At 38.2% G+C, this 24017-nt stretch overlaps 1 protein-coding gene, 2 long non-coding RNA genes and 1 other non-coding gene across 13 annotated transcripts in view; 1 reads left to right on the forward strand and 3 right to left on the reverse strand.

Annotated features, from left to right (window-relative positions):
• The window catches only part of CD55 (CD55 molecule (Cromer blood group)), a 42830-nt gene extending 36916 nt beyond the window's left edge, over positions 1 to 5914 (forward strand). For 7 of the 10 annotated variants that reach the window (XM_036015948.1, XM_036015946.1, XM_036015947.1 and 4 more), the window contains 2 exons: positions 2590 to 2662; positions 5644 to 5914. In XM_036015948.1, the coding sequence (XP_035871841.1) occupies positions 2590 to 2662; positions 5644 to 5803 (233 nt within the window). In that variant the 3' untranslated portion in view covers positions 5804 to 5914. Of the gene's footprint in view, positions 1 to 2589; positions 2663 to 5120; positions 5225 to 5641 lie in introns of all 10 variants that reach the window. The other 3 variants (XM_036015941.1, XM_036015942.1, XM_036015940.1) reach the window with 2 other exon arrangements.
• LOC114512191 lies at positions 2373 to 2475 on the reverse strand. The gene has a single exon (XR_003685773.1). It is a non-coding gene; the product is annotated as a U6 spliceosomal RNA (small nuclear RNA).
• LOC118498260 lies at positions 5682 to 6727 on the reverse strand. Its single transcript, XR_004900785.1, has 2 exons — positions 6277 to 6727; positions 5682 to 6076 (listed from the first exon to the last, which is right to left on the reverse strand). It is a non-coding gene; the product is annotated as an uncharacterized LOC118498260 (long non-coding RNA).
• Positions 6728 to 13077: 6350 nt separating this feature from the next.
• On the reverse strand, positions 13078 to 21798 carry LOC118498157. Its single transcript, XR_004900678.1, has 2 exons — positions 21669 to 21798; positions 13078 to 13397 (listed from the first exon to the last, which is right to left on the reverse strand). It is a non-coding gene; the product is annotated as an uncharacterized LOC118498157 (long non-coding RNA).
• Positions 21799 to 24017: the final 2219 nt, after the last annotated feature.

Consider the following 24017-nt stretch of genomic DNA (forward strand, 5'->3'; position numbering starts at 1 on the left):
GTAGTGGTGATGAACTTCTTTAGCTTTTCTTGTTTGGAAAGCTCTTTATCTGTTCTTTAGTTCTAAATGATTATTTTCCTGGGTAGAGTAATCTCAGTTGTAGGTCCCTGGTTTTCATCATTTTGAATATTCCTTGTGAATGCCCTCTGGCCTGCAAAGTTTCTGTTGATAAATCAGCTCACAGTCTTTTGGATCTCCCTTATAGATAACTGCTTTTCTCTTGCTGCTTTTAAGATTTTCTCTTTGTGTTAACCTTGTCATTTTATTTTATATTCTTTTCACATTTTTTATTGTTGTTCATGTACAACTGTCTCCATTTTCACCCCACAGTGGCCTCCTGCCCCACTCATCCCCATCTCCCACCCTTGAACCTACCCCCTTTGACTTTGTTCATGTGTCCTTTATACATGTTCCTTGATGGATCTTCCCCATTATCCCTCTCCCCTCTAGTTACTGTCAGTTTGTTCTTTATTTCAATGTCTCTGTTTATATTTTACTTGCTTGTTTTGTTGTCTAGGCTTCACTTATAGATGAGATCATAAGGTATTTGTCTTTAACTGACTGGCTTATTTCATTTAGCATAATAGTCTCCAGTTCTGTCCATGCTCTCACAAAGGGTAGGAATTCCTTCTTTCTTTCTTTCTTTCTTTCTTTCTGCTGCATAGTATTCCATTGTGTGGTGAGCCACACCCAGATGCATTATAATTAAAATACCAATGGTTTACTCAGCTTCTCTCTTGCTGCTTTTAAGCTGTTCTCTTTATCTTTAACCCTTGGCATTTTAATTATAATGCATCTTGGTGTGGCCTTCTTTGGGTTTATCTTGTTTGAGACTCTTTATTTTTCCTGGATTTATTTGTCTATTTCCTTCACCAGGTTAGGGAGGTTTTCTGTTGTTATTTTTTCAAATAGGTTTTCAATTATTGCTCTCTTTTCTCCTTCCATATATGAATGTTGGTATGCTTGAAGTTGTCTCAGAGGCTCCTTATGCTATCCTTATGTTATGGATTCTTTTTTCTTCTTGTTATTCTTACTGGGTATTTTCTGCTTCCTTATGTTCTAAACCTTATTTGATGCTCTGCTTCACCTACTCCACAGTTTATTCCCTGTGATGTATTCCTCAATGTTTCTGGGGTTTTTTTTTTCTGTTTTCTTTCTTTGTTTTTATGTTTCTTATCCCCTTGTTGAAGTTCTTACTAAGTGTATCTACTCTTCTCCTAAGTTCATTGGGGATCTTCATAACCAGTGTTTTGAACTCTACATATGATAGATAGCTTGTCTTTGTATTTGTTTTTTTTTTTTTAAAGATTTTGTTTATTTATTTTTAGAGAGGGAAGGGAGGGAGGGGAAGAGAGAGAGAGAGAGAGAGAGAGAGAAACATCAATGTGCAGTTGCTGGGGGTTCTGGCCTGCAACCCAGGAATGTACCCTGGCTGGGAATCGAACCTGGGACACTTTGGTTCCCAGCCCACGCTCAATCCACTGAGCTATGCCAGCCAGGGCTTGTATTTGGTTTTTACAACCAGAAGTGTAATGAGGACTTCTTTTCCTAGCACTGGAACCCTGGGCTAGAGGACCTAATGAGGGGCTAGGACCCCTGGCTCCTCAGTGAGGGCCCTCAGCAGCCCAGATATCCCTCCCAAGTTTTAGCCATCACACATAGGTGTGGGATTAGCCCCTTCTGAGTCTCTTCCCCTTCTGCCAGTCTTGATGTCTCTTCCTCTTTCAATCCCTAGTTGCACAACTGTCTTCATTTACCATTCAAGTTGAAAATGGGATGAATGGGACATGATGAATTAAAAAAAAACTAAAAAAAATTGAAGAACCATGATTTATTGTATGAATATTGTTGTTCCAAGCCAATAATATGATCCTAGAGTACAGGTTAAAGAACTTGATTGGATGAAGTACTATACAAACTTAATTGTGATGTAAATAGCTGTTTTTTAAGTCATGTGCCTATATAGTAATGTAATTGTGTGGTAGCTATATATCACTTATTTGGAACCAAATACACTTATTATGCACATTAGGTTCCATTTGCTTTTCTGGTATCATCTCTAATTTCCTTTGTAGTACTGATCAGAAGAGTAGACTTCAAGGACATTGGAGGATTGAGAGGAGATAAAATACATACATGAAGGATTGAAGCATTTAGAATTAAGCATAGTGGGGTTAAAACACTTTATAACCTTCTTAAACCTGTCAATCAAATTTTATTTGATCATTATAATACTTTATTTTTAGTATCGTATTTCATTTTTTTGAAAGGAAATGGAATAAAGGATAAATAATGTCGAATTTTTACTCTCAAACTTGTAACACAAGGAAGCCATATACAAAATATAATTTCTGTCTTCTCTCTATATTTTTTAAAATATGGAATGCTTCACAAATTTGCATGTCAGCCTTGCACAGGGGCCATGCTAATCTTCTCTGTATCATTCTAATTTTAGTATATGTGCTGCTGAAGCTTCTATGTTTTCTTTAATTTGCTTCATAAACAGTATGTTTATCATTGCAAAATTACACTGTATATGTAATTGCTCATATTTGTATTAACTATGTTACCAAATTATTCTCCCTCAAGGATTTGTTGCTGGTACTTTAATAATTGGCATCGTAATTCTAGGCATAATTTTCTGGGACCGTGGAAAATCAGGGTGAGCAAAAATTCTGATGACCTAAAACATTTATTCTTAGCTTCTTTCCAATAAAACTTGATGCCTTATCACAAATAGATAATTTTCTTAGCTTAATTGCATATTTTGACATGATATCTCTTTATTTCTTTTGTCTATAATTATTACGCTTGATGAACAGACTCTATCTTTTTTTAATTTCTTGATATACTCAAGGACATTAACAGCATTTCAACAGAAAATGATATGAAAACCAAAGGTTCACTTTGCAATCTATTAATCACTTTACCTTTTCCTTAGAATAATTTATGGTAGCATAGGTGTGCTGTACAAAAACAAAGAAATCTAGGAAAAGCCAGCCTCTAACCTACTCTTAAATTGCCAATAATTTGGCCTTTTTCTGAGTTGTGTTTCTTAATACCTGCCAGTCTAGCCAGAAACAACCCAGTGGTTCAGAGGACAGGCTTTGTAAGCTGACTGTTTTTTGTTCCAACTGTGTCAGCTGTTTGTGTGCCATGTCACTGTGAGCAACTTAACCTCTGTGGGCCTCAGGTTTCTCATTCATAAAACGGTGAACATAGACAACCTGCCTTCTGGGATGGTGCTAAGGATCAAATGAGTTTTGACCTGTAAAGAGGTTAAAACAGTGTTTGTCATGTGGTATGTCCTCAGATGGTAAAAGAGTAACACACAGAAAAAAATATCAGTATTGTTTGAAACATGTGATCTTCATTAAAGTTTACATATTAAGTATATTGTCATGGTTGGCTCATATTCTGTAGAGAAACAGAGGATTATTTAAACTGACCCTCTTCTGTTTTCTTGTAGATTTTATTGTTGAGAAAACTAATTGTGGAGTTTATATAAACTCTTGAGTTATTGCTATACTTCCCTAATGCCTACATTTTCACCCCAATAAATTCAATAACAAAGAGAAGGAAACAAAACAAAATGAAGCTCTTCTTACTGGTAAAAAGATAAATAAAAATTATTTATAGTGTATGTATTTATCTAAGTTTTGAGTACCTATAAGTTTTAAATTGCCTTTTTCTCATAATAGTAAAGTGCAGAAAATGTTAGTTTGTTTGTATTTAAATCTTTGTTTAAATTATAATTTTAAAATAATTATGGCATTACTAAATGCACAATCGAGCAAAAAAGAAATGAAAGACTATTTTTTTTTAAAGATTTTATTCATTTATTTCTAGAGAGGGAAGGGAGGGAGATAGAGATAGAGGCAGAGAGATAGAGAGAAACATCAATGTGCGGTTGCTGGGGGTTATGGCCTGCAACCCAGGAATGTACCCTGGCTGGGAATCGAACCTGGGACACTTTGGTTCCCAGCCCACGCTCAATCCACTGAGCTACGCCAGCCAGGATTGAAAGACTATTTTAATGCTGTTACTAAATTGCCTATTTTAATTCTTTGGGTGCTGTGAGCTATGTACTTTCTGCTCTATATAACTCTTTCCTTTCTCCTTAAATTAACAATATTATTTAAGCCTATTATAAGCTAAAGTATGTGAATGTTCTTTAAAATCACTAAATGGTTCAGTATTTTAGTAAAAATATTTGACTTTATTTGGTCCTGAAGTTTTTAAAATAGTTTTTACTGTTAATCAAGTAATCTAGATGTTATAGTAGCAAATGTAATAGAATATAACTTTCTCTTCAGGTTTTTCAAAAATTTTTTAAAAGTAAAATTTAGAACCCTGCAAAAATGAACAGAAGTCTAAGTCATGTAAAATGAGTTGGTACAGATATCCCAGCAAAACTACTCTAGAAAAAAGTAAACTACCCACCTCATGTTCTTCCTTGCATCTGTCACAGCTTTCCTTCTGGATTAGAGCATTATCAATTTACCTTCTGTGCTTTGGGACTCCGAAGGTCAGAGGGGTGGAAAGCAATGAGTTTACAGGGTGCTAGCTCTTGGCTATCATCAGTTTCTTTATATACTTTGGTGAAATAATTGATGGTGATATTTTTAATTGTATGAAAAGTGCTGAAACATAGGAGGGAATATTAATTTTATGGGGGTTTTATAGTAGACCTAATTCCTCTATTTCTGAATAAGAGGAAATTCAGGCAAAAACCTCAGAGGCAATAATTTGCCTTTTTTGTGTGTGCTCTTTAAAAACACTCCACTTGCTTTATTTAACGAATAAAAGCTGATGAGAATAAGAGCTAACTTTTTATACATTCCTGTTATCTTCCTGATTTCATATCGATTTAATTAAGTTTTGATCTTAATGAGGATAAGGGAAAGAGTTAATGAATCTGAAAGTGATTATGCACCTTCACTTGGTGATTCTTTGTGTTTGCCCATTGAAGGATTTATGTACTTCTTTAGAAGTGTTGGGTTTGTGTGAAACATTTTAGTTTATAAAAAGGATGTGATTGTAAGCACCTGCAGGTATTGCTTTTTGATTCAAATTAAAATTATATAATTCAATTAGTGCTTTCTTTCTCTACTCTTCAGCGTTTACTACCCTCAGGAAAACAACAAAGCACAAAATGTCACATTGCATAATTTAAATGAGACTGGTAATGCCTCAGAAGTATGACCTTGTGGTAAATGATGAAGGTATATAGTTCTATAAAATCACATTTCTGTATATTTCCAAATGTCTATCAATACTGTTGGCTCAGGATTCATCTGGAACTATTCAAGGATAACAGGGACTTCAACCACTATACTGTCAGAACTGTTTTTGTTTTTTGAATGAATGACTAACGTATTGAATCTCTCATTAACATGACATGTCATCAGTTCTTGACTCTTCAGCAATATGCTCATCATATTTTAGTTGGCCATACTAAACTCTAACTCTACACTGACTGAGGTTGTCCATACTCTGTAATTTACTAATTTTACGTTTGTCTGACATCCTAAATTAACCAATTAATTCTCCTTCATGGTTTTTCACATACTAACGAAAAATTTCATGTTTATCACCAGTAAATAAAATTATTTTGATTTTAACATTTTCTTTAACTTTCAGGACATACATTTGTAACACTGACCGTTTTGCTAATGACACTAGCAGCCACTGGCTATTTGATCTAGCCAAAGAAGAGAGAAGAAGAAAGTGCACAGAAGTACACAGACTACTTGTAGTTTCCTATAAGTTTCTGGAGCCGTGGACACAATATATGCAGTAGTGCTCTTCATTTTGCATGTTATCATTGTCTTTAAGGTGCATAGAAATGTCAATGATGCAAGAAGAAATGAATCTGTCCTGGAATCACATTCTCAATACTTCTAAACCTCTTAAAAATAAAACAACTCACAAGACTGAGAGTGACTAATTTCCTAAAAGTGTAGGAAAGTGTCAAGCTTTGTTTATGCTCAGAAGATGAGCATAAAGAAAAGGAAATAAGTGATATATTCCATTGGATATGTAATATTATTTTTACTTACAAAAAATAAAACAACTAAGTCCTGGCTGGCATAGCTCAGTGGATTGAGTGTGGGCTGCGAACCAAAGTGTCGCAGGTTCGATTCCCAGTCAGGGTATATACCTGGGTTGCAGGCCATAACCCCCAGCAACCACACATTGATGTTTCTCTCTCTCTCTCCCTCCCTTCCCTCCCCAAAAAAGTAAATAAATAAAATCTTAAAAAAGTAAAACAACTAAAAACATTAATTGGACATTGAAAATAAACAAAAGAAGATATTGCCCAGTCTCTTCTGGGAAAAATTGTCAAAGACAGATTAACCAAATTATAAAATAATCCTTCTTGACTCTAAGGTATTTTATCTTTCTTTATTCTATTAAAATACATATAAATGGGTTGGAAAAATGTTTTAAATGAACATGTTAATGACCCAAAGTGTTAAGTTTCTTGGGTTAGTTGTTAGCAAAGGAGAAGTATAGAATGAAGGAATAATTCTTTCTTTGTAACATAAGTACAGGTAATTCAGAAGAATTTGGCCCTTTACTTGTAAGAAGGATCATTGACAATATTTATTTTCTTCTTAGGACAATCTGTCTTTTTGTAAAAGAATCCTATGAAAAGGTGAAAGAATGGAAGGTGTCTTTTTATTACTTCTTTAAAAATATCCAGAGTTATTACAAGAATAACATAAGATTCTATATTTCTGAAGTGATCCTGAATTGTAAATCTTATTTTTTTTGTAATATTAAGATTATTTATATTAATTTATACCAGGGAACACATTGGTTTTACATGTATAACAAGAAATGTTCAAGAAGATATGTAAAGAAAAATCTATTTTCTTTAAATGTAATAAAAAATTGATCACAGTTTTGGCTCATGTAGTATTTGAAATTTACTTTCTTAAATATGCACAATTTATTTCCAAATAAGAGAATACCTATCTATCTCCTGTAAGTAGTTTAGAATGATATCTCTTGGTTATCCCAGTGTAAAACATTTTGGGTTACTTTTAAATTATACTATATTATGCTTTCTTAAGCATGTCATATCTTCTCATATTAGTATAGAAGTATTATATTACTTCTTACTGACTTACCTAAAAGTAATTACATTAATTTCTAGATTCTTAATATATTTTTGTCATCTTGCCAGTTACATTTTAAGTGTTGGAATAGACTAGGGTATACACATAACTAATTTAACAATAGTTATTTGTCATATTACATCATCTACTTTGTTGTAGTATTTTAAAATAAATTCTGTATGCCTCATTGCATTTCACTAAGTACTTTAATATGTGTTTCTAACAATAAGGATATTTTTTCCTACTGAACCATAGTCATCACAACTAATAAGATTAAAACTAATTTTCTAATAGTTTCTAATAGGAAATCCTTGTATCTCTCCTGAAGATTCTGCTCTGCCTGCTGTGTGTCAGTCTAGTGTTTCCTGGAGTGATAAGCGGCAAGGATAACACTGATTCAGTTACTCAGAAAAATACCTGAGATCTTACTACATGCTCGTTACTATGTGCTAGGTGCTGAGGTTACAAAGATGACAATACAGTGTTTGCCCTCAAGTTCCTTATAGTCTACCACAGAAAGACCAAATTATATACTTATTGAGAGAAAGAATGTAGAGTTTTAAGTGTTATAGTAGTCACCTGTACAGAATACAGAGGATGCTTGAGCTCTCTGTGCTAAGTGAATGAATGGTGGGCAGGGAAGTATTCAGGACAGAATATGAACCAACAAAGGACAAATACATGACATTCACATGGTGTGCTTGGGGACTGCAAAGAGTGTTGCATGCTTGAAGTAGAAAAGGTTTGGAGAGAGGACTACAGTATGTCATTTGTTTAGTGTAGAAGTAAAAAATATAAATGCTAAATATTTTATTGAGCCTTGATTAAAATAAAAGTTGGAATCAATGGATATAAGTATAATAGCTAGAATTTTAGATAGTGGGAAATAGTGAACTTTGACAATGCAGTACATTGAATTATCATTTATGTTCTATTACTTAGATAAGGGAAAAAGGTAAAAAAAAATAACAATCAGCTTTCTTAAAATAATAATATAAACAGTGTGGCATGTTGAGGATAATGGGGTTTTCTTGTAGGATTTATAATTAACTTGTATCCTGTTATCATGGAGCTGAATAATTTTATTTTTCCCAAGGAAGTTCTCCTATAAGATTGGTTGAACTTCGGGTTGCAAAGATCATATTGCCTTTACTCTTGAGACTGATGCTTCTTTGTTGTAAAAAATTATATTTGCATACCAGAAAAATTTGTGTTTTATGTTCTTTAACCCACTAACTCTCACTATCAAAATTCTTGGGACACTTAGACATTAATAGTTTTTGTCTTATTATACCCTAGCTCTATAATTTTGATTAATGACTAAAGTGGAAATACCTCAATTTACTCCCACCCACTTTGAGTGTTTCCTCCACCTGCTTTACCTGAGTTAAAAATAGGTTCTTCCCTGAAGTCAATCCTTCCTTTGTAGCCTGCTTCAGTGGTGGCTGGTTCATTTCCATACTCCATGTGCCTCAATGTTGAGACGTGGTGGTGACATTGTCCTCTTTTCCTTTTGCCACAACTTCCATCTCAAATCTCCCATACATACTTTAAAAGAACTGTTCTTTCTCTCTGGTAGGGTAATTTACTAAAATGTTAAATGTTTTTGTTTAGTTTTTCCTTTCCTAGTTTTAAACAGTTACGAAATTTTGGTCTTCCTCACCACAGAAGAATATCATGACAGGTTGAAAATAGAACTGCTTAAGACAATTCTGTCCCTTGCTTTTCTCCTCTGAACCCATATTCTTTCATCATGGACTGAGCTTTGGGGAGGGATGTAAAAGCAGAACCAGTAAGAGAGAAGATTTCCTGTGAACAACGAAGAAGACCAGGATTGCTGATAACCTCAAAGTCTCCAAGCCATGTACCCTGATAGTTTCTAGGGTAGCAGATAAAGACCCAGAAGAAGTGAGTGATGGGAAGTGCAGTGTGATAGTTATATTTTGAAGTTGGGATTTGTTAAATAATTAGGTGTGCAGTTAAAAAGAAAGAGGAGTTAAGGATGACACCAAGACTTTGAGCCTAAGAAACATAAAGAGGTTGCCATTTACTGAGCTGGGGACACTTTTCTAACAGAAAGATCAGAAGTTTGTTTTTGGACATGGTAAGTTTGAGATGCCTTTTAGACATCACAGTGAAGATGTATAAGTAATCAAAAAAAACCAAATCTTGAGATAATATTTGGGAGTAATCAAGAGAAGACCATGTCAAGGAACCCAAATAAAGAAAGGAAGCTGAAGATTGTTTCAGCATTAGGATTTGCAATATGGAGGTCATTGGTGGCCTTGAGCAAAGCTCTTTCAGAAACGTAATTGTGGGAAAAAGCTATTACTGAGAGACTAAAGCAGAAACTGAAAGGGCAGAAAGTAGAGATAGACAGTATTAGTGAATATAGACAAATTTTTTGAAATGTTTTACAGAAAAGTCATGGCTGAGAAGTAGAATGTTTGCTGACAGGCAATGTGGGCTCAAGAGATTTTATTTTAAAATATTGGGGAAATTATGACATGGTGTTTGCTGATGGATGTGATGCAGGAGAGAAAGAGGAGACCTTCTAAAGTCTTTGAGGAGGTGAAAGGTAATTGGCTCCTTCCTGAGAAGCAGTATAGCTGGTGGTTAAGAGCGTAGATTCTGAAGACAGACTACCTGGACTCAAATTGGAGTCCCAATGCTTAATAGCTGTATGACTCTAGGAAATTTTCTTGTCTATGCACCTTAGTTGTCTCTCTAGAAAGTAATGTTCCTTTGTAAAGTCGGGATACATAGAATTTTTATGAGAATGAATAAACATAAAGTGCTTAGAATAGTGTCAACCACATAGTAAGTCTTCAGTAAGTTTTAGTTCTTTGTAGTAGAAAGATTGGTCTTAGATAGAAGCATGTAAGACAGATCACCCATAGGTAATAAGAAGCATATAAGAACACAATTGCAAATGGGGGGTGCCATGATGGCAGCCTTTGGAAATTTTCTTCAAATGTTTTCTATTTTCTCAGTGAAGTATAAAACAAGGTCATCATGAAAATGATATGCATGAGCAGGTGTTAGATGTTTGAAGAGAGGAGAAAGAAAGGGCTAGAGAAATTTAGTAATATTAGTGGATAGCACTAAGGGCCCAGTTGATGTATGTATTCATGAATCTAGATTGCAACCATTAAGCTTGTAGTGGCCTGGATATCTAAGGTGACTGCAGAAAAAGATAATGGGTAGTATATTTTCATGATATGAGATTCAAAGGAAAGGGGTTTTTTGGTGAGGAAGGAAGGAGATTCCCCTGCAAGTAGTAATGGTGTAAAAAATAGGGCACCAATTTCACATCTAGGACTGGTGATATGTGGAGTGAGCCTGGAAAACCTTGTGGTATCAAATTGTTTCAAAAACTAATTACACAAAAGTGAAAGTGACATATCAATGGATTCAAAAGACACCAAGAACAAGTTCCCATTGACAAAGAAAAAATAAATAATGACAATATAACCCAGAGAAAAAATGAAGTATAACACATAAAATAATATTGCTATAAATGAATAAATAAGAAGGAAAGTTTCTTCTTTATAGCATAATTGCAACTAATACAAGTTGAAGGGATGATGTAATTAAAAAATCAGCATTAGACAACCATGACAGTAATAATTATTTTAAACAAAAATCATCAATGGGTTCTAAAATTAGTAAATTAATGAGCAAAATTATGAGAAATAGAATAATTTTATAGTCTCCAATTCCCCCTCAGGATACTTATTAATTACAAATAGTAACTTTATAGTAGAGAAACCTGACAGACACTGCTTTAACCAACTCTCCAAAAGTATCATCATCAGTAATGGGAAAAATAACATGAAATACCTCCTGATAGAACAAGTTAAGAAGTATCATTTCTGTGGTATTCCTGTCCAAAATGCCTAACCTGAATCAAATTGTGAGGAAGTATCATAGAAATAAAATCTAAGGGACATTCTACAAAATACCTGGCCTATACTCTTCTAAAGTTATAAGATCACAAAAATCAAATAGAACAAAGAAAAAAAAGATCAAAAATCATTGAATAGAAAAAAGGAAAATAATAGAGAAAACCAATGAATCTAAGAGTTAGGTCTCTAAAATCAGTAAAATTTATCACCTATTTATACTGATAAAGAATGAAGAGAAGACAAAAATCATAAGTATGAATAATGTAATATAATACATCACTCAATATAGAGCCTGGCCATTAAAACAAAAATAAGAGAATACTAAGTTTATATCAATAAATTCAGCAAATTGCATAAAATGAGCAAATTAATTGAATATCCCTACATTAGTTCAAGAATTTGAATTTTTAATTAAAAATATTTCCAAGTAGAAAATTTCATGCACAGATGGCTTCACTGGTAAATGAAAACAAGGAAGAAATAATACCAATCTTACATGAACTTTTTAAAAATATAGAGCCCTGGCTGATGTGGCTCAGTAAATTAAGTGCCAGCCTGGGAACCAAAGGTCATTGGTTAAATTCCTAGCAGGGCATATTGCCTGGGTTGCAGGCCAGGTTTCCAGTAGTGGGCTGTGTGAAAGGCAACCACACATTGATGTTTCTCTCCCTCTCTTTCTCTCTTCCCTTTTTAATCTAAAAATAATTAAATTAAATCTTTAGGGAAAAAAATGAAATAAAAATGAAAATAGAGATAGAATATTTCCAAATTCAGTTGTGAGGTCAAAGACATCACAAGAAAAGAGAACTACAAACTAGTATTTCTCATGAACATAAAGACAAATATCCTTAACAAAATTTTAGCAAAGCAAACCCCAAATATGTGTAGAAGAATATAGTACACCATGGTCAAATGAGGCTTATCCCAGAAGCAAATGATTGCTTTAACATCCAAAAGTCAATGTAATTCTCCATATTCCTAGAAAATCAATGTAATTCTCCATGTTCCTAGAATGAAGAAAACTGTATGATCACTTTAATAGATACAGAAAAAGTGTTTGGTAAAGTCCAACACCAATGCATGATAAAATCTCTTAGCAAACTAAGAATAGAAGGGAAATTTCATAATCTAATTAAGGACATCTTCAATAAATGTATAACTTCTATTGCACTCAACAGTAAAAGTTTCAATGCTTCCTACCTAAGGGAGGAAAAAGCATGACTATCTATCTACCTTACTGCTTTTAGTCAACATTTTACTGATGATTTAGCCAGTGCAGTAAGTTAAAAAAGAAATAAAAATCAATGAATTGCAAATTGCAAAGTCAGAAGTAAAGTTTTTATAGGTAGATGACAAGATTGTGAATCTAGAAAAGAATCTACTAAAACTAAGAGAATTTAGTAAGGTCACAGAATACAATGTTAATATACAGATAACAATTGTAATTGTATGCAAATTTATGTACCGTCAATGAACAATTAGAAAATAAAATTTTAAAAACTTTGTTTCATAACATTCAAACATAAAATATTTAGAGATATTTCATAAAACATGTGGAAAAACTTTACAAAGAAAACTATATAACTTTACTGAGAGAAATTAGAGATCTAAATAAATGATATGTCATTTCATGAATTAGAAGAATTTACACATTAATTTCTAATCCCAGCAGGGATTTTAAGAAACTGATTCTAAAAATTATATACAAATGTACAGTTCCTCTTTTAACCCTTTTTTCAGTTACTATTTTAAAAAGTATGTCTGAAAAGTTAAAACTATATTTCTCAGACATCACTGAAGATAGTAGTGTGGAGGAAGACTGTATCTACTTTGTTAATAGTAGTCATATAATATTTGGAAGTCAGAATTAAGGCATAGGCCAGTTTCTGCTGCTGCTCATGCTTTGACTTTTAGAAAACAAAAAGCAAAATAGGTAAGTGTTTCTGGTGGCCCTTTTTCACCTTTCTTTATCTGGTCTTCAACTCCATGAGAATACAAATCTGTCATGGAATATATAGTAGCAGTTAGAGCAGCAGCTCCTGACCTCAGCCCTGTGGGGCCTCTGGAGCTTCCTTCCTGACTATCTCCTGCCTCAACTTCTCCCTGAGAGACATGGTTCTCAAAAATCTTTTTGGGGTTGTTGAAGGATGAAGATCCGTCTTCCATAGCTGCTTCAGGCTTAGATTGGACAGTAGACCCTGCCTATTGAGAATCACGGAACTCTCACCCTATTCTATCTAGAGGTTGAAGAGGAATTCCTGAGGCCACCGCAGATGCTGTATGTTGGTCAGCTTCGACATCGTTCTCAGGGATTGGTTGGAAACCTTGGAGCGTCATCAGTTTGACGTGGAACTGCTTAAGTCTAGAAGAAACAAATTTAACAAGTAAATTAAATAAGCAAGATCCTAAAAGTAGTAAAACCAGCAGTGTTATTAAGGGCCCTAAGAAGGGTAATAACCATGTTAAGCCAGGGAACCAAGAGGTCAGGGCTTCCTTAATCCCTTGGCCCTGTTGATTATACTTATGTAGCCATTCTGCCTGTTCATAAATTTTCCTTATGTTAGTTTCGATCATTCCAGAGTTATTTACATAGGTGCAGCAGGTTTTATTGATAACAGCACATACCCCTCCTTGTTCTGCTAGAAGATAGTCAAGGGCAAGGCGGTTATCCATGACTACATTTGCCAGTGAGTCTACTGATCTTGAGAGTCCAGCTAGAGTACCAGCAGTATCTTTGGAGATTTCTTCTATAATCTTAGTGAGTTCCCTTAGAGTGGCCTCATGATAGGCAAAGCCTCCCCAGGGGGCTGCAGCGGCTATAGTGGCAGCAGCTCCAGCCACTACTAGACCAAAAGCTCGTTTTTTTCTGCTGAGAGATGGACTCCCAGGACCCATGGTTATATTTATAACAGTAAGGTCTTGGGGTGCCAAGGTCCCTAGGGTACAGTCACCCCCATGTTTAGAGTTGCTGAGATGAGTATAAGCAATAGCTTCTTGAAATTCTGAATGATCCGTTAGCCAGTTATTGGGAGTCCCACATAGCCAGACGAGCCCCGGGGGTGCTGCAATAACTGTGGCATTAGTGGAGTTATATTTGTTAAGGAGGGCATATGGCAAGGGGGAAAGGCAGTCCTTAAAAGGGCCTAAGTTATTTCTCTGATCTTTCCCCCCTGCAGGAGGTGGTAGAAATTTTGCTAATACTCCTTGAAGAGATTGGTTTAATTTCCAAGTAACACATTTAGAAGTATCGTTTGTGAGTTTTGTCAAAGCAACAATGGGTACTATTAGGAATACAGTTAGAATCATAATTTGGGTAGCATACTATATGTGACCAATTTAATGGTTTGAAAGTTTCTTCCTCAGAAAGATTCTCTAGAAAGCTGGAACTTGAAAGAGAAGCCAGGGCTTGAAATGGGTCAATGGCCCTTGTATGAGTATTATTATAACATGGGGTACATCCCATTGTACTGTTGCACTTAAGAGAGGTGCTGGAGTAATTAAATGGCTTCAATTCTAGTGGAGTCATACGGAAACACAAAGGAGGATTTCGCTCCCATCTGACTCTTAAAGAAAAAGAGGAACGCGTGTAATTGGCAGAGGAATTCAAAGCACTGATTAAGGATTCATTAGCTATTGGGTAGGCTTTTATATGAGTATTGTATCTGGAAGGAGTTTCCGGGTTAGGATGACATATCCAACATTGAGCCAGGTTTTCTCCTGCTGCTAAGGTCCGAGAAGCATTCACTAGAAAATTTTCATCCCATTCCGTTATACAGGATGCAGGCGAGTAGAGAATGGTTAATAGAAACAACAAAGACATTTTCATTTTAAACAATCCACCCAGATATGATTCCACCCAGAAGGAAGTGAGCAAGCCTTTATATGAAGCAGAGGACCAGTATGAATAGGAAGTTTTCAAGAAGTGCAACTATCCAGAACAATGGTGATTTTAGTGCACTGTTATTGGTTATTACTTATCTTTTTAGGGCTTCCTCCTTTTGAACAGGAACCTGAGGTCCTCCAGTGGCTCGCAGGTATAGTCTGGGCTTTGGGTCTCCAGCTGGTCCTGAGTCAGATTGGGATCCGTGGGGGCTAGTTTTACCCTGAAAATATGAACCCAACTATCGACCCCTAGGAGTTTCACAGCCATAGGGGTACTCAGGGCTACCTGGTAAGGCCCTTTCCATTTAGGGTTGAGTTGGTCTGCTGGTGATCCCTCCTTCCAGGTTTTAAGGAGTACCCAGTCTCCCGGAGATATGGCAGTTTGAAAATTCTCTTTCGAAGCTGGTAAAACTTTATTTCCATATTCCTGTAAAGCTTTCTGCATTTGTCCTAAGTTTATTATATACTTAATTGCTTGATGGGTTTCTGTATCGAATATCAGATCTAGAGTTAAAAAGGGCCGGGCATACAACATTTCAAATGGACTGAGTTTAGTATTGGCCTTAGGGGAGCCCCTAATTCTCATGAGGGCTATAGGTAGTAACTTAGCCCAGTTTTCAGAAGTTTCTTGGCAAAGTTTCGCTAATGTCCTTTTTAAAGTTTGATTTGCTCGTTCTACCTTTCCAGAGGACTGTGGTCTCCAAGCAGAGTGAAGATAATATTTTATGCCTAGAGCTTCAGAAACTGCTTGAGTGATCTTAGACGTGAAGGATGGCCCATTATCACTCTGTAGGGATCGTGGAAGACCAAACCTGGGTATTATTTCCTTTAGAAGAGCCTTTACTACTTCTGTGGCCTTCTCTGTCCTTGTCGGAAAGGCCTCAATCCATCCAGTAAAAGTATCTACCAGGACTAGTAAGTATTTGTATCCTTTACAAGGAGGCATTTTGGTAAAATCAACCTGCCAGTCCTCTCCAGGATAGGTCCCTCTTCGCTGAATAGGTTCTATCAGCGGGGGCAGGGATGGCTTTTGCCCAGGATTGTTATAGGCACAAAGAGTACAAGCCTGGCAAATATTCTTTATGGTAGTAGCTATTCCCCTACCTATGAATAATTTGTTAACCATTGTCATTGTAGCATCCCTTCCAATGTGGAAGGAGTCATGCAAAGCCTTTAAGAACTTCCACTGGGAGGCTTGAGGAAGGAAGAGCCTCTGGCCAATATATATCCAGGGTCCTTCATGGACACCTCCTTGCTCCAAAGCCCAAGATATTTCCTCAGATGTATAGTTGGGCTTGATATCTGAGACATTTACAGGGGGGAATAAAGCCATTTGTTTATCAGTCCCTAGAGCTGCTTTCTTTGCTTCTTGGTCTGCTCTCCTATTTCCCTGAGAGATATGGGACATATCCTTTTGGTGGCCTTTGCAATGCATAACTGCCACTTGCTTAGGGAGCCTAACTGCCTCCAATAAATTTAAGATTTCTGGTCCATGTTTAATAGGGGAATTCTTAGCGGTGAGGAGCCCTCTTTCTTTCCATATGGCGGCATGAGCATGCAGAACAAGGAAGGCATATTTGGAGTCTGTATAGATATTGACCCTTCTTCCTTGTCCTAGGATGAGAGCTCGGGTAAGGGCTATAATTTCAGCCTTTTGGGCCGAGGTTGAGGATGGAAGGGGCTGTGCCTCAATGGTGTTATATAAACTAACTACTGCATATCCTGCTTTTCGCTGCCCATTCTGTACAAAGCTGCTCCCATCAGTGAACCACTCATCATCAGGGTTTTCTAAGGGCTGGTCTAATAAGTCAGTCCTGCTCGATTGAGTAAGACTAATAATGTCTGAGCAGGAATGGATCAAATCTGGGGACGATTCTGTAGGCATTAAGGAGGCTGGGTTTAGGGTGTTACAGGTCTTTATAGTTACTTCAGAATTGTCTAGAAGAAGGGCCTGATATTTGGTCAGTCTATTTCCTGTTAGCCAGAGGTGCCCTTTCATTTCTAACACCCCTTGTACCTGATGTGGAGTTAAGACTTCTAACTTCTGCCCGAGAGTTAGTTTACTAGCTTCCTCGGTTAGCATGGCTGTGGCTGCAACTGCTCTTAGACACGGAGGCCACCCAGCTGCTACTGTGTCCAGTTTTTTTGAGAAATATGCAACTGGTTGAGGTTCATTCCCTAGTCGTTGGACTAAGACCCCTAAAGCTATCCCTTGCTTCTCTGCTATGTATAGAGAGAAAGGCTTACTTAAGTTGGGGATGCCTAAGGCTGGAGCTTCGACTAGAGCCTGCTTGATTTTATTAAAAGCCTGATCACATTCTTTTTCCCATATAATGGGTTCAGTGTCTGGCCCCTTAATGGCTTCATACAGAGGTTTGGCGATTAGCCCAAAGTTGGGGATCCAAATCCTACAGAATCCTGCCATTCCTAAGAAGGAGCGAAGCTGCTGTTTAGCAGCAGGTGGAGTTAATTCAGTAATCGCTTTAATTCTCTCCTGTGATAATTGCCTACATCCAGGAGTCAAAATATACCCTAAGTAATTTACTTTTTGTTTGGTAATCTGAGCCTTTTTCTTTGATACCCAATATCCTCTTTCAGCTAGGAAATTCAGAGTCTGGATGGTATTTTGATCAGAAGCCTCCTTGGAGGGGCTGCAGATTAGTATGTCATCTACATATTGTAAAATGGCCCCTCCTTCTAGCTGTAAATCTCTAAGATCCTTTTCTAATACCCTAGCAAAGAGATGGGGACTGTCCCTAAACCCTTGTGGCAATACAGTCCAAGTATATTGCTGATGTATCATCGTCTTTGGATCAGTCCACTCAAAAGCAAATAAATACTGAGAGTCAGGATGCAAAGGGATGCAGAAGAAGGCATCTTTCAGATCTAATACTGAATACCACTGAGCATCATCTGGTATCTGCGAGAGCAAGGTGTAAGGGTTAGCTACTATTGGATGTAAAGGGACTACTGCTTCATTGACTAACCTTAGATCCTGGACTAGCCTGTATTCTCCTGTAGGTTTCATCCCAGAGTAGGGATGCAATGATAGATTGCTTACTGGCAGGAATGAGAAACTGCATCTGGTAAGATGGGAGTGTTGTAAGGAGACTGACAAGGGACTATGAGCCCATGTTGTATAAATTTAGTTATGATGGGCTGTAACCCCTCCAAAGCTTCTTGTTTAATAGGATACTGCTTCCTGTGAGGGTAATCTGACCTGGGTTTTAACTGGATTTTAACCGGTAATGCAGTCTTTGCTCTTCCAGGAATCCCTGATTCCCAAACTAGTGGGTTTACTGCATCCAGAACTGAACTTGGGATTTCTTCCTGATTTCGAACACTACTGATTATCATCACCTTACTTAACTCAAATGGCACTTCAGGGAACAACAAGATAGTTCCCATCCGAGCTAAAAGGTCCCGGCCTAACAGAGGAATAGGGCACTGAGGAACAATTAAAAAGGAGTGTTTGAATATTCGACTCTCAAATTGGCAAGTGATAGGGAATGTATAGAAATATGCCTTAGGATTTCCTTCGACCCCCATTACTTTAGTTGATTTGGAGGAAAGAGGTCCAGAGTAAGAGTTAAGGACAGAGTAAGTGGCCCCTGTATCAACAAGAAAGTTGATTTTCTTACTTGCCACATCTAGAGTTACCCGGGGCTCCTCGGTAGAGATGGGAATATGAGTATTCCCTGGGGCCGACCTGTTCCCCGGGCACCTTCAGTCCTCAAGAGTAGCCATGGCCTTGGGAGATGACCCCTTTCCACTATGAGAACGGGGGCAGTCTACCTTCCAGTGCCAGGGATCAGAACTGAAGTTCTTGCATAGAGGACAGGGCCTCGGAGGTGGCTGAGTGCAGTTCTTTGACCAGTGTCCAGGGCGCTTGCACTTATAACAGGTCTGATCCTTTTGCCCCTGATTCTTTTGAGGTCTCCCCAAGCTCCCCTGATGGGGCTGGTTTCCACCAATGGCACTACTAAAGGCTAGTGCAAGGAGCTCTGCTTGCTTCTCCCTTTCCTTCTTTCCCTGTTTTCTTTCCTCCAAATCCCTATTGTTAAAGACTGAAAAGGCTGTATCCATGAGCTGATCTAAGGGGGTCTGCGGGCCCATTTGTAATTTCTGAAGCTTCCTGCAAATATCAGGGGCAGATTGACTTATAAAATGCTGTCCTATCAAGATTCGACCCTCTGGGGATGAAGGGTCCAAGTTTGTATACTTTTGGAAGGCTTCCACTAGTCTGTTTCTGAAGAGAGCTGGGTTCTCTTCCTTGCCCTGAAAGATTTCCCTAACCTTTTCATAATTCACAGGTTTCTTGATGCAGTTTCTCATTCCTGCCAGTAAGCAATCTATCATTGCATCCCTACTCCGGATCCCTGCCTGAGTATTGTATCCCCAGTCAGGTTCCTGGTCCGGGACAGCTTGGGCAGCTGGCTGGTTAGTGCCAGGGTTCTGGGTATGCAGCTGATCTGCATACTTATGGGCCTCCTCCCAGATCCGCTGTTTCTCGTCTGGGGAACAGCAGGTGGTCAGAATTATGTACAAATCCCTCCATGACATACTAAATGCTAGAGTAAGAGTCTGGAAATTACTAGTGAAACGTGAAGGATCCTCTGAAAAACTCCCAAGCCTGTCTTTACATTGTTGTAAATCAGTTATAAAGAATGGCACTTGTACCCTTATAGCACCTTCAGGGCCTGCTACCTCCCTCAAGGGTAGGAGTGCAGGAGTGGTAGGGAGATAAGAAGTGCCACTTCTAGTATGTCCTGCAGGGCTGGGTTTTTCCTCAGCTGGTGGCTTTAGGTTGTTCATAGCATAAGGTGGTGGAGAGGTTGCTTCCTCTAAGGTAGGAGCAGAGACTCCAGAACTCTGGGGTTCCCTTAATCTCCCTTGAGAGACAGGTGGGGAGCTAAGGAGAGTATCTTCTAATTGATCAACACTTGGGCCTGTAGGTTTTGTCAGGGTGGGACTGGAGCAAAACGAGGGATCTCGGTACAGAGCCATAAATGCCTGCACGTAAGGAACTTCAGACCATTTGCCTTCCCTCCGGCAGAATAGATCTAGCTGTAGGATAGTATTATAATTTTTGCTCCCATTCTCAGGCCATATTTCTCCATCCCCTAATTTATATTGGGGCCAAACTGTGTTACAAAAGAAAACTAATCTCTTCTTTTTTAAATTTTTGGGGTCAAATTTATCCCAGTTGCTAAGAATGCAACCCAATGGTGATTTGGAAGGGATGGAAGATGTAGTTCCCATCTCGGCTGCGGTGATCCTAAGAGAGAAGGAAAAGAAACACAAAGATACTCCTTTGCAGACTAGAGGCGTCCCTCTCTTTTGCTGCCCTTAGGAGATTCCTAGTGGGCCACGGGCGTCCCCTGGCATCCCACCGAACTACCAGACGTCTCTGGCGAAAGAGATTCTAGTGAGAGAGATACTCCCTTGCAATCGAGAGGCGTCCCCCTTTTCTTGCCTCAGGAGCTTCCTAGTGGGCCACAGGGCGTCCCCTGGGATCCCACCGAACTACCAGACGTCTCTGGCGAAAGAAATCCTAGTGAGTGTCGGCCGACAGAAATCTAAAAGACCTGAGAGAATCACCACAGTCTACTTTTGTCTCTAACTATTGGGAAGGAACCAGTCCTGCATTCTTGAGCAATTGCCTATAATCCTGACAATCCCAGACTCTACCCTTGTGGCCCTAGTACATTTCCATTTCTGTATTCTTCATCTATGGGGACCCTCATTTTCCTGTAAGCTTTAAGATCTGGGGCAAAGGAAGTGTGTTACTAGAAAAATAATTTCTGGCCCTGTAAACCATTCAAGAAGCACCGAGATGATCTTATTATAAAATGACTCTTTTCCAGATCACAAAGAAGACCCTTAAATATCCTATGTAATTTTCCAGAGCTTTAAGAAATTGCACCTGTGTCTGAAGTCTTACAGAAGGGACCTCAAGAGATGTCTAAAACACCACCCTTCATACTGGAGGCGGATCTCATAGAGGGACAATGGACTGAGAGGGGAAATTAAAATACCCTTATAGGAACAAGTAAACCACCTTAGAATTCCAAATTCAATTAGTTAGGTAAGAGTGGCTCTACGCAGCCATTCTAGTAACCAGTGACCAGCAGGCACCTGTTGTGCAGTTCTGAGCGATGTTGCTGCTTACAATGATAGTATACACGTGGCAAAGATGGGAGTGGCTCATTCCTGCAACTGTACTTAGCGCTAGCCTGTCAATGACCCCAAGGTAGATATCCTAGTACAAAGACAGCAGGAGCCCTTCATACATAAAAGGCAAGTGGGGTATGAGTGAAGGTATAAAGACCAGAAGTCAGTTGGGGAGGAAAAGCATAAAAGACTATCTGTGGGCCTGATGAGGAGACTGCAAAAGGAAGTCATAGCGCAGGTGAGGCGGTGACTGATATCCCGCATGGAAGGTCCGACTATGCCTATTGGGGGAGTGGCCGCGGGGTGGGGCAGTGTTTTGTGCTTTCCACAGTGTGCCTGACCGTTGTGCGGACATTTTCTTGTACCTGGTGGGGACTAAGGCTAACCCCGTTCCGCATCCAAGTTATCCTATCACAGGAGTCTTCAAGCGGCGGGCGCCCTTGTGGCTTTTAACTGCCCGACCTGTGCCCGCAAATTAGCGGCCGACCTTCCATCACGGAACATCAGAGTCACCAAAACAGAATAGGTGATAATGGAAAAGGGCATCCCGGGTGTCAGAGCAGCAAAGAAAGCTTACCACTCCGGTGTCTTCTGCTGGCTGGCTCGCCAAAAACTGTCACAGGTGTGCACAGGTAACCAGGTTCTTAGTGATCGAGGACAAAGAATTGAACCGAACACACAAAGGTTATAGCATAAAGAAAGAGGGAAGATTTATTAAGTGATAGTACACTCCACAGGACACGGGAGTGGGCCAGCTCTGAGCAGAGAAAAAGGGCACGTGGGCTGGGGGATTCTATTCTTATAGGGCAGAAGCCCCCTTGCTAATCTTTGGCGGGCTTTTCCTGCACAGGTACAAGGAGTTGGATTTCAAAGCTACTGCGCACGTGTGGTTTCCCATGATTTTCTTGATTGGCTACTGGAGAAGGGAGTCCCACAATGTTACTTCATTATAATGATATTATAATGAATCAGGGGTAGCGCGCAGGCACATTCTATGATTCAGAGTTATCCCAGTAAACAGGAACAACCCGTCTTAGGGGGTCTTTGTCATGTATAGATGTTTTCTACCTCAGCCCTGCGGGGCCTCTGGAGCTTCCTTCCTGACTATCTCCTGCCTCAAGATCACAGCCTCCATGAAATGGCCTTGCAATCAATAGTTTAAGAAATGATTCTGTGGCTTCCAGCCTTCCCAGAATTTTCTTTTAAACACAGGGATTTTTATTTTCTGCACTGAAGAGTAACTAATCCAATGTTTCACAAATTTTAAGTTGTTATTTTAATCTGTTTCTTTCTCTACACCATGAAGTATTTATTGCCTTCTGTGCCCACTATAGAGGTCATACTATTAGTTGAGATTACAATTTGAAATTATTACAGTGTTCATTTCCAAAATTCCTAGTAATTTTGTATAAGGCAGTTTGTGATTCATACCTACCTGTTTTTGTTTAGTTATTTAGTGAATGTTTATTCTTCATTAATTTCCTAAACATACTTATTTTGACATCTTTATAGTTTTCTATTAAAAAGAATTTAATCCATAGTGAATTCCTGTCTAAATGTTGACTTTTGTTGGCTATATCTTGTAACATTATGTATTTTTTTTACAGTTTGCACTTGTGATTTGCATTTTTTAAAATATGGCCTGTCTTTTCTATGAGCAAGAAGGGAATTCTCTCTCTAAATTTCTGAGTACTTTTTTTTGAAAGCTAAAACAGTTACTATTATTATTTTTTTTTACTTTTTAGTTGAAGTTCATAACATGTATAAAATTTTCAAATACATTTATAAAAGTTGCTAGATAAATCTAAACAAATTCTGTATATTACATTACAGCATATCCAATGTTCTTTTAGATAAATACTAAATTTGATAGGTGTCACCATGCACATCTTTTACAAATACTGTATTTTTAAAATTAAAGTTTTCATTTTGAGATAATTAGAGATTTAAAAGTGTAGAGGATACTGGCCAGCAGTATACATCTCGGCTGCATATGTTTGTCGAAACATGCTAAAAACATACACAGAGACAACCAGGTCCTGTGGGGGAATCAGGACAGAATGGCCACTCCTCACGTGGGGAGGGCCCCGTGTCCATACTCAAGCAGATTTTTATTGAGAAAACAGACTTAGTTTGTGGATTCACAGTCTGGCAGAAAAGATCAAAAGATGGAAACAATTTGTAAATTGTAAACAAAGGTGGGGGCAGCACTCCTGCTGCGAATCTGGGGAAGGTTTGGGGTTTTTAACATATGAAAGAGGTACAGGTTCCAAAAGTTCCTGCCTGTGCTTTTAAATTCCAAGATAATAACATCCTCCAGCAAACAGATCTCACAGGATCTTGCATATTCTATGTCCCAGGCCTGATTACCCCAGGGGTCCACTATTTCTGGTCCAGGCTGTTTCACCCCTGCAGGTCTCAGAAGACAAAGGCAGACAGGAGACTTGGATTTCTCACATCCAAGAGCAAAGACTCAGGCTTTGACAAAGCCAAAGGGGGGAGGGGTTGATGTCTGATCACCCCTTCATTTCCACAGCCCCATGACTCTTGTCCCTGTCATTCCTTCATGAATGCATCTGTCTGAGATTCATTCTCTATCCAAGAGAATTGTTACCTGTCATTGACTGCCGTTCAAGCCAGGGAAATAAGTTTTGTCTCCTTCAGTGGCTCCTGGTCCGGAGGTCTTTCACTCAGCCTAAGTCACGAGGGGTTACACCTTCCTGAAACCAGGCAGGGCGGAAGCCAACATCAAAGTTATTTTAAGAAATAACCCAAAGAGATTCCCTGTCCCCTTTATCCATTTCCCTCTCAGTGACCCCTCTCAGGGTCATTCATGTCTTGCAGAACTATTGTACAATAGTTATACATTACAAAATTGTACATTGTAAAATATATTATAAAAATATATTGCACTTGAAAATAGTAT

This window comes from Phyllostomus discolor, chromosome 14 (genome assembly GCF_004126475.2).
Source record: "Phyllostomus discolor isolate MPI-MPIP mPhyDis1 chromosome 14, mPhyDis1.pri.v3, whole genome shotgun sequence".
In the NCBI taxonomy this organism is placed as follows: Eukaryota; Metazoa; Chordata; class Mammalia; order Chiroptera; family Phyllostomidae; genus Phyllostomus; species Phyllostomus discolor.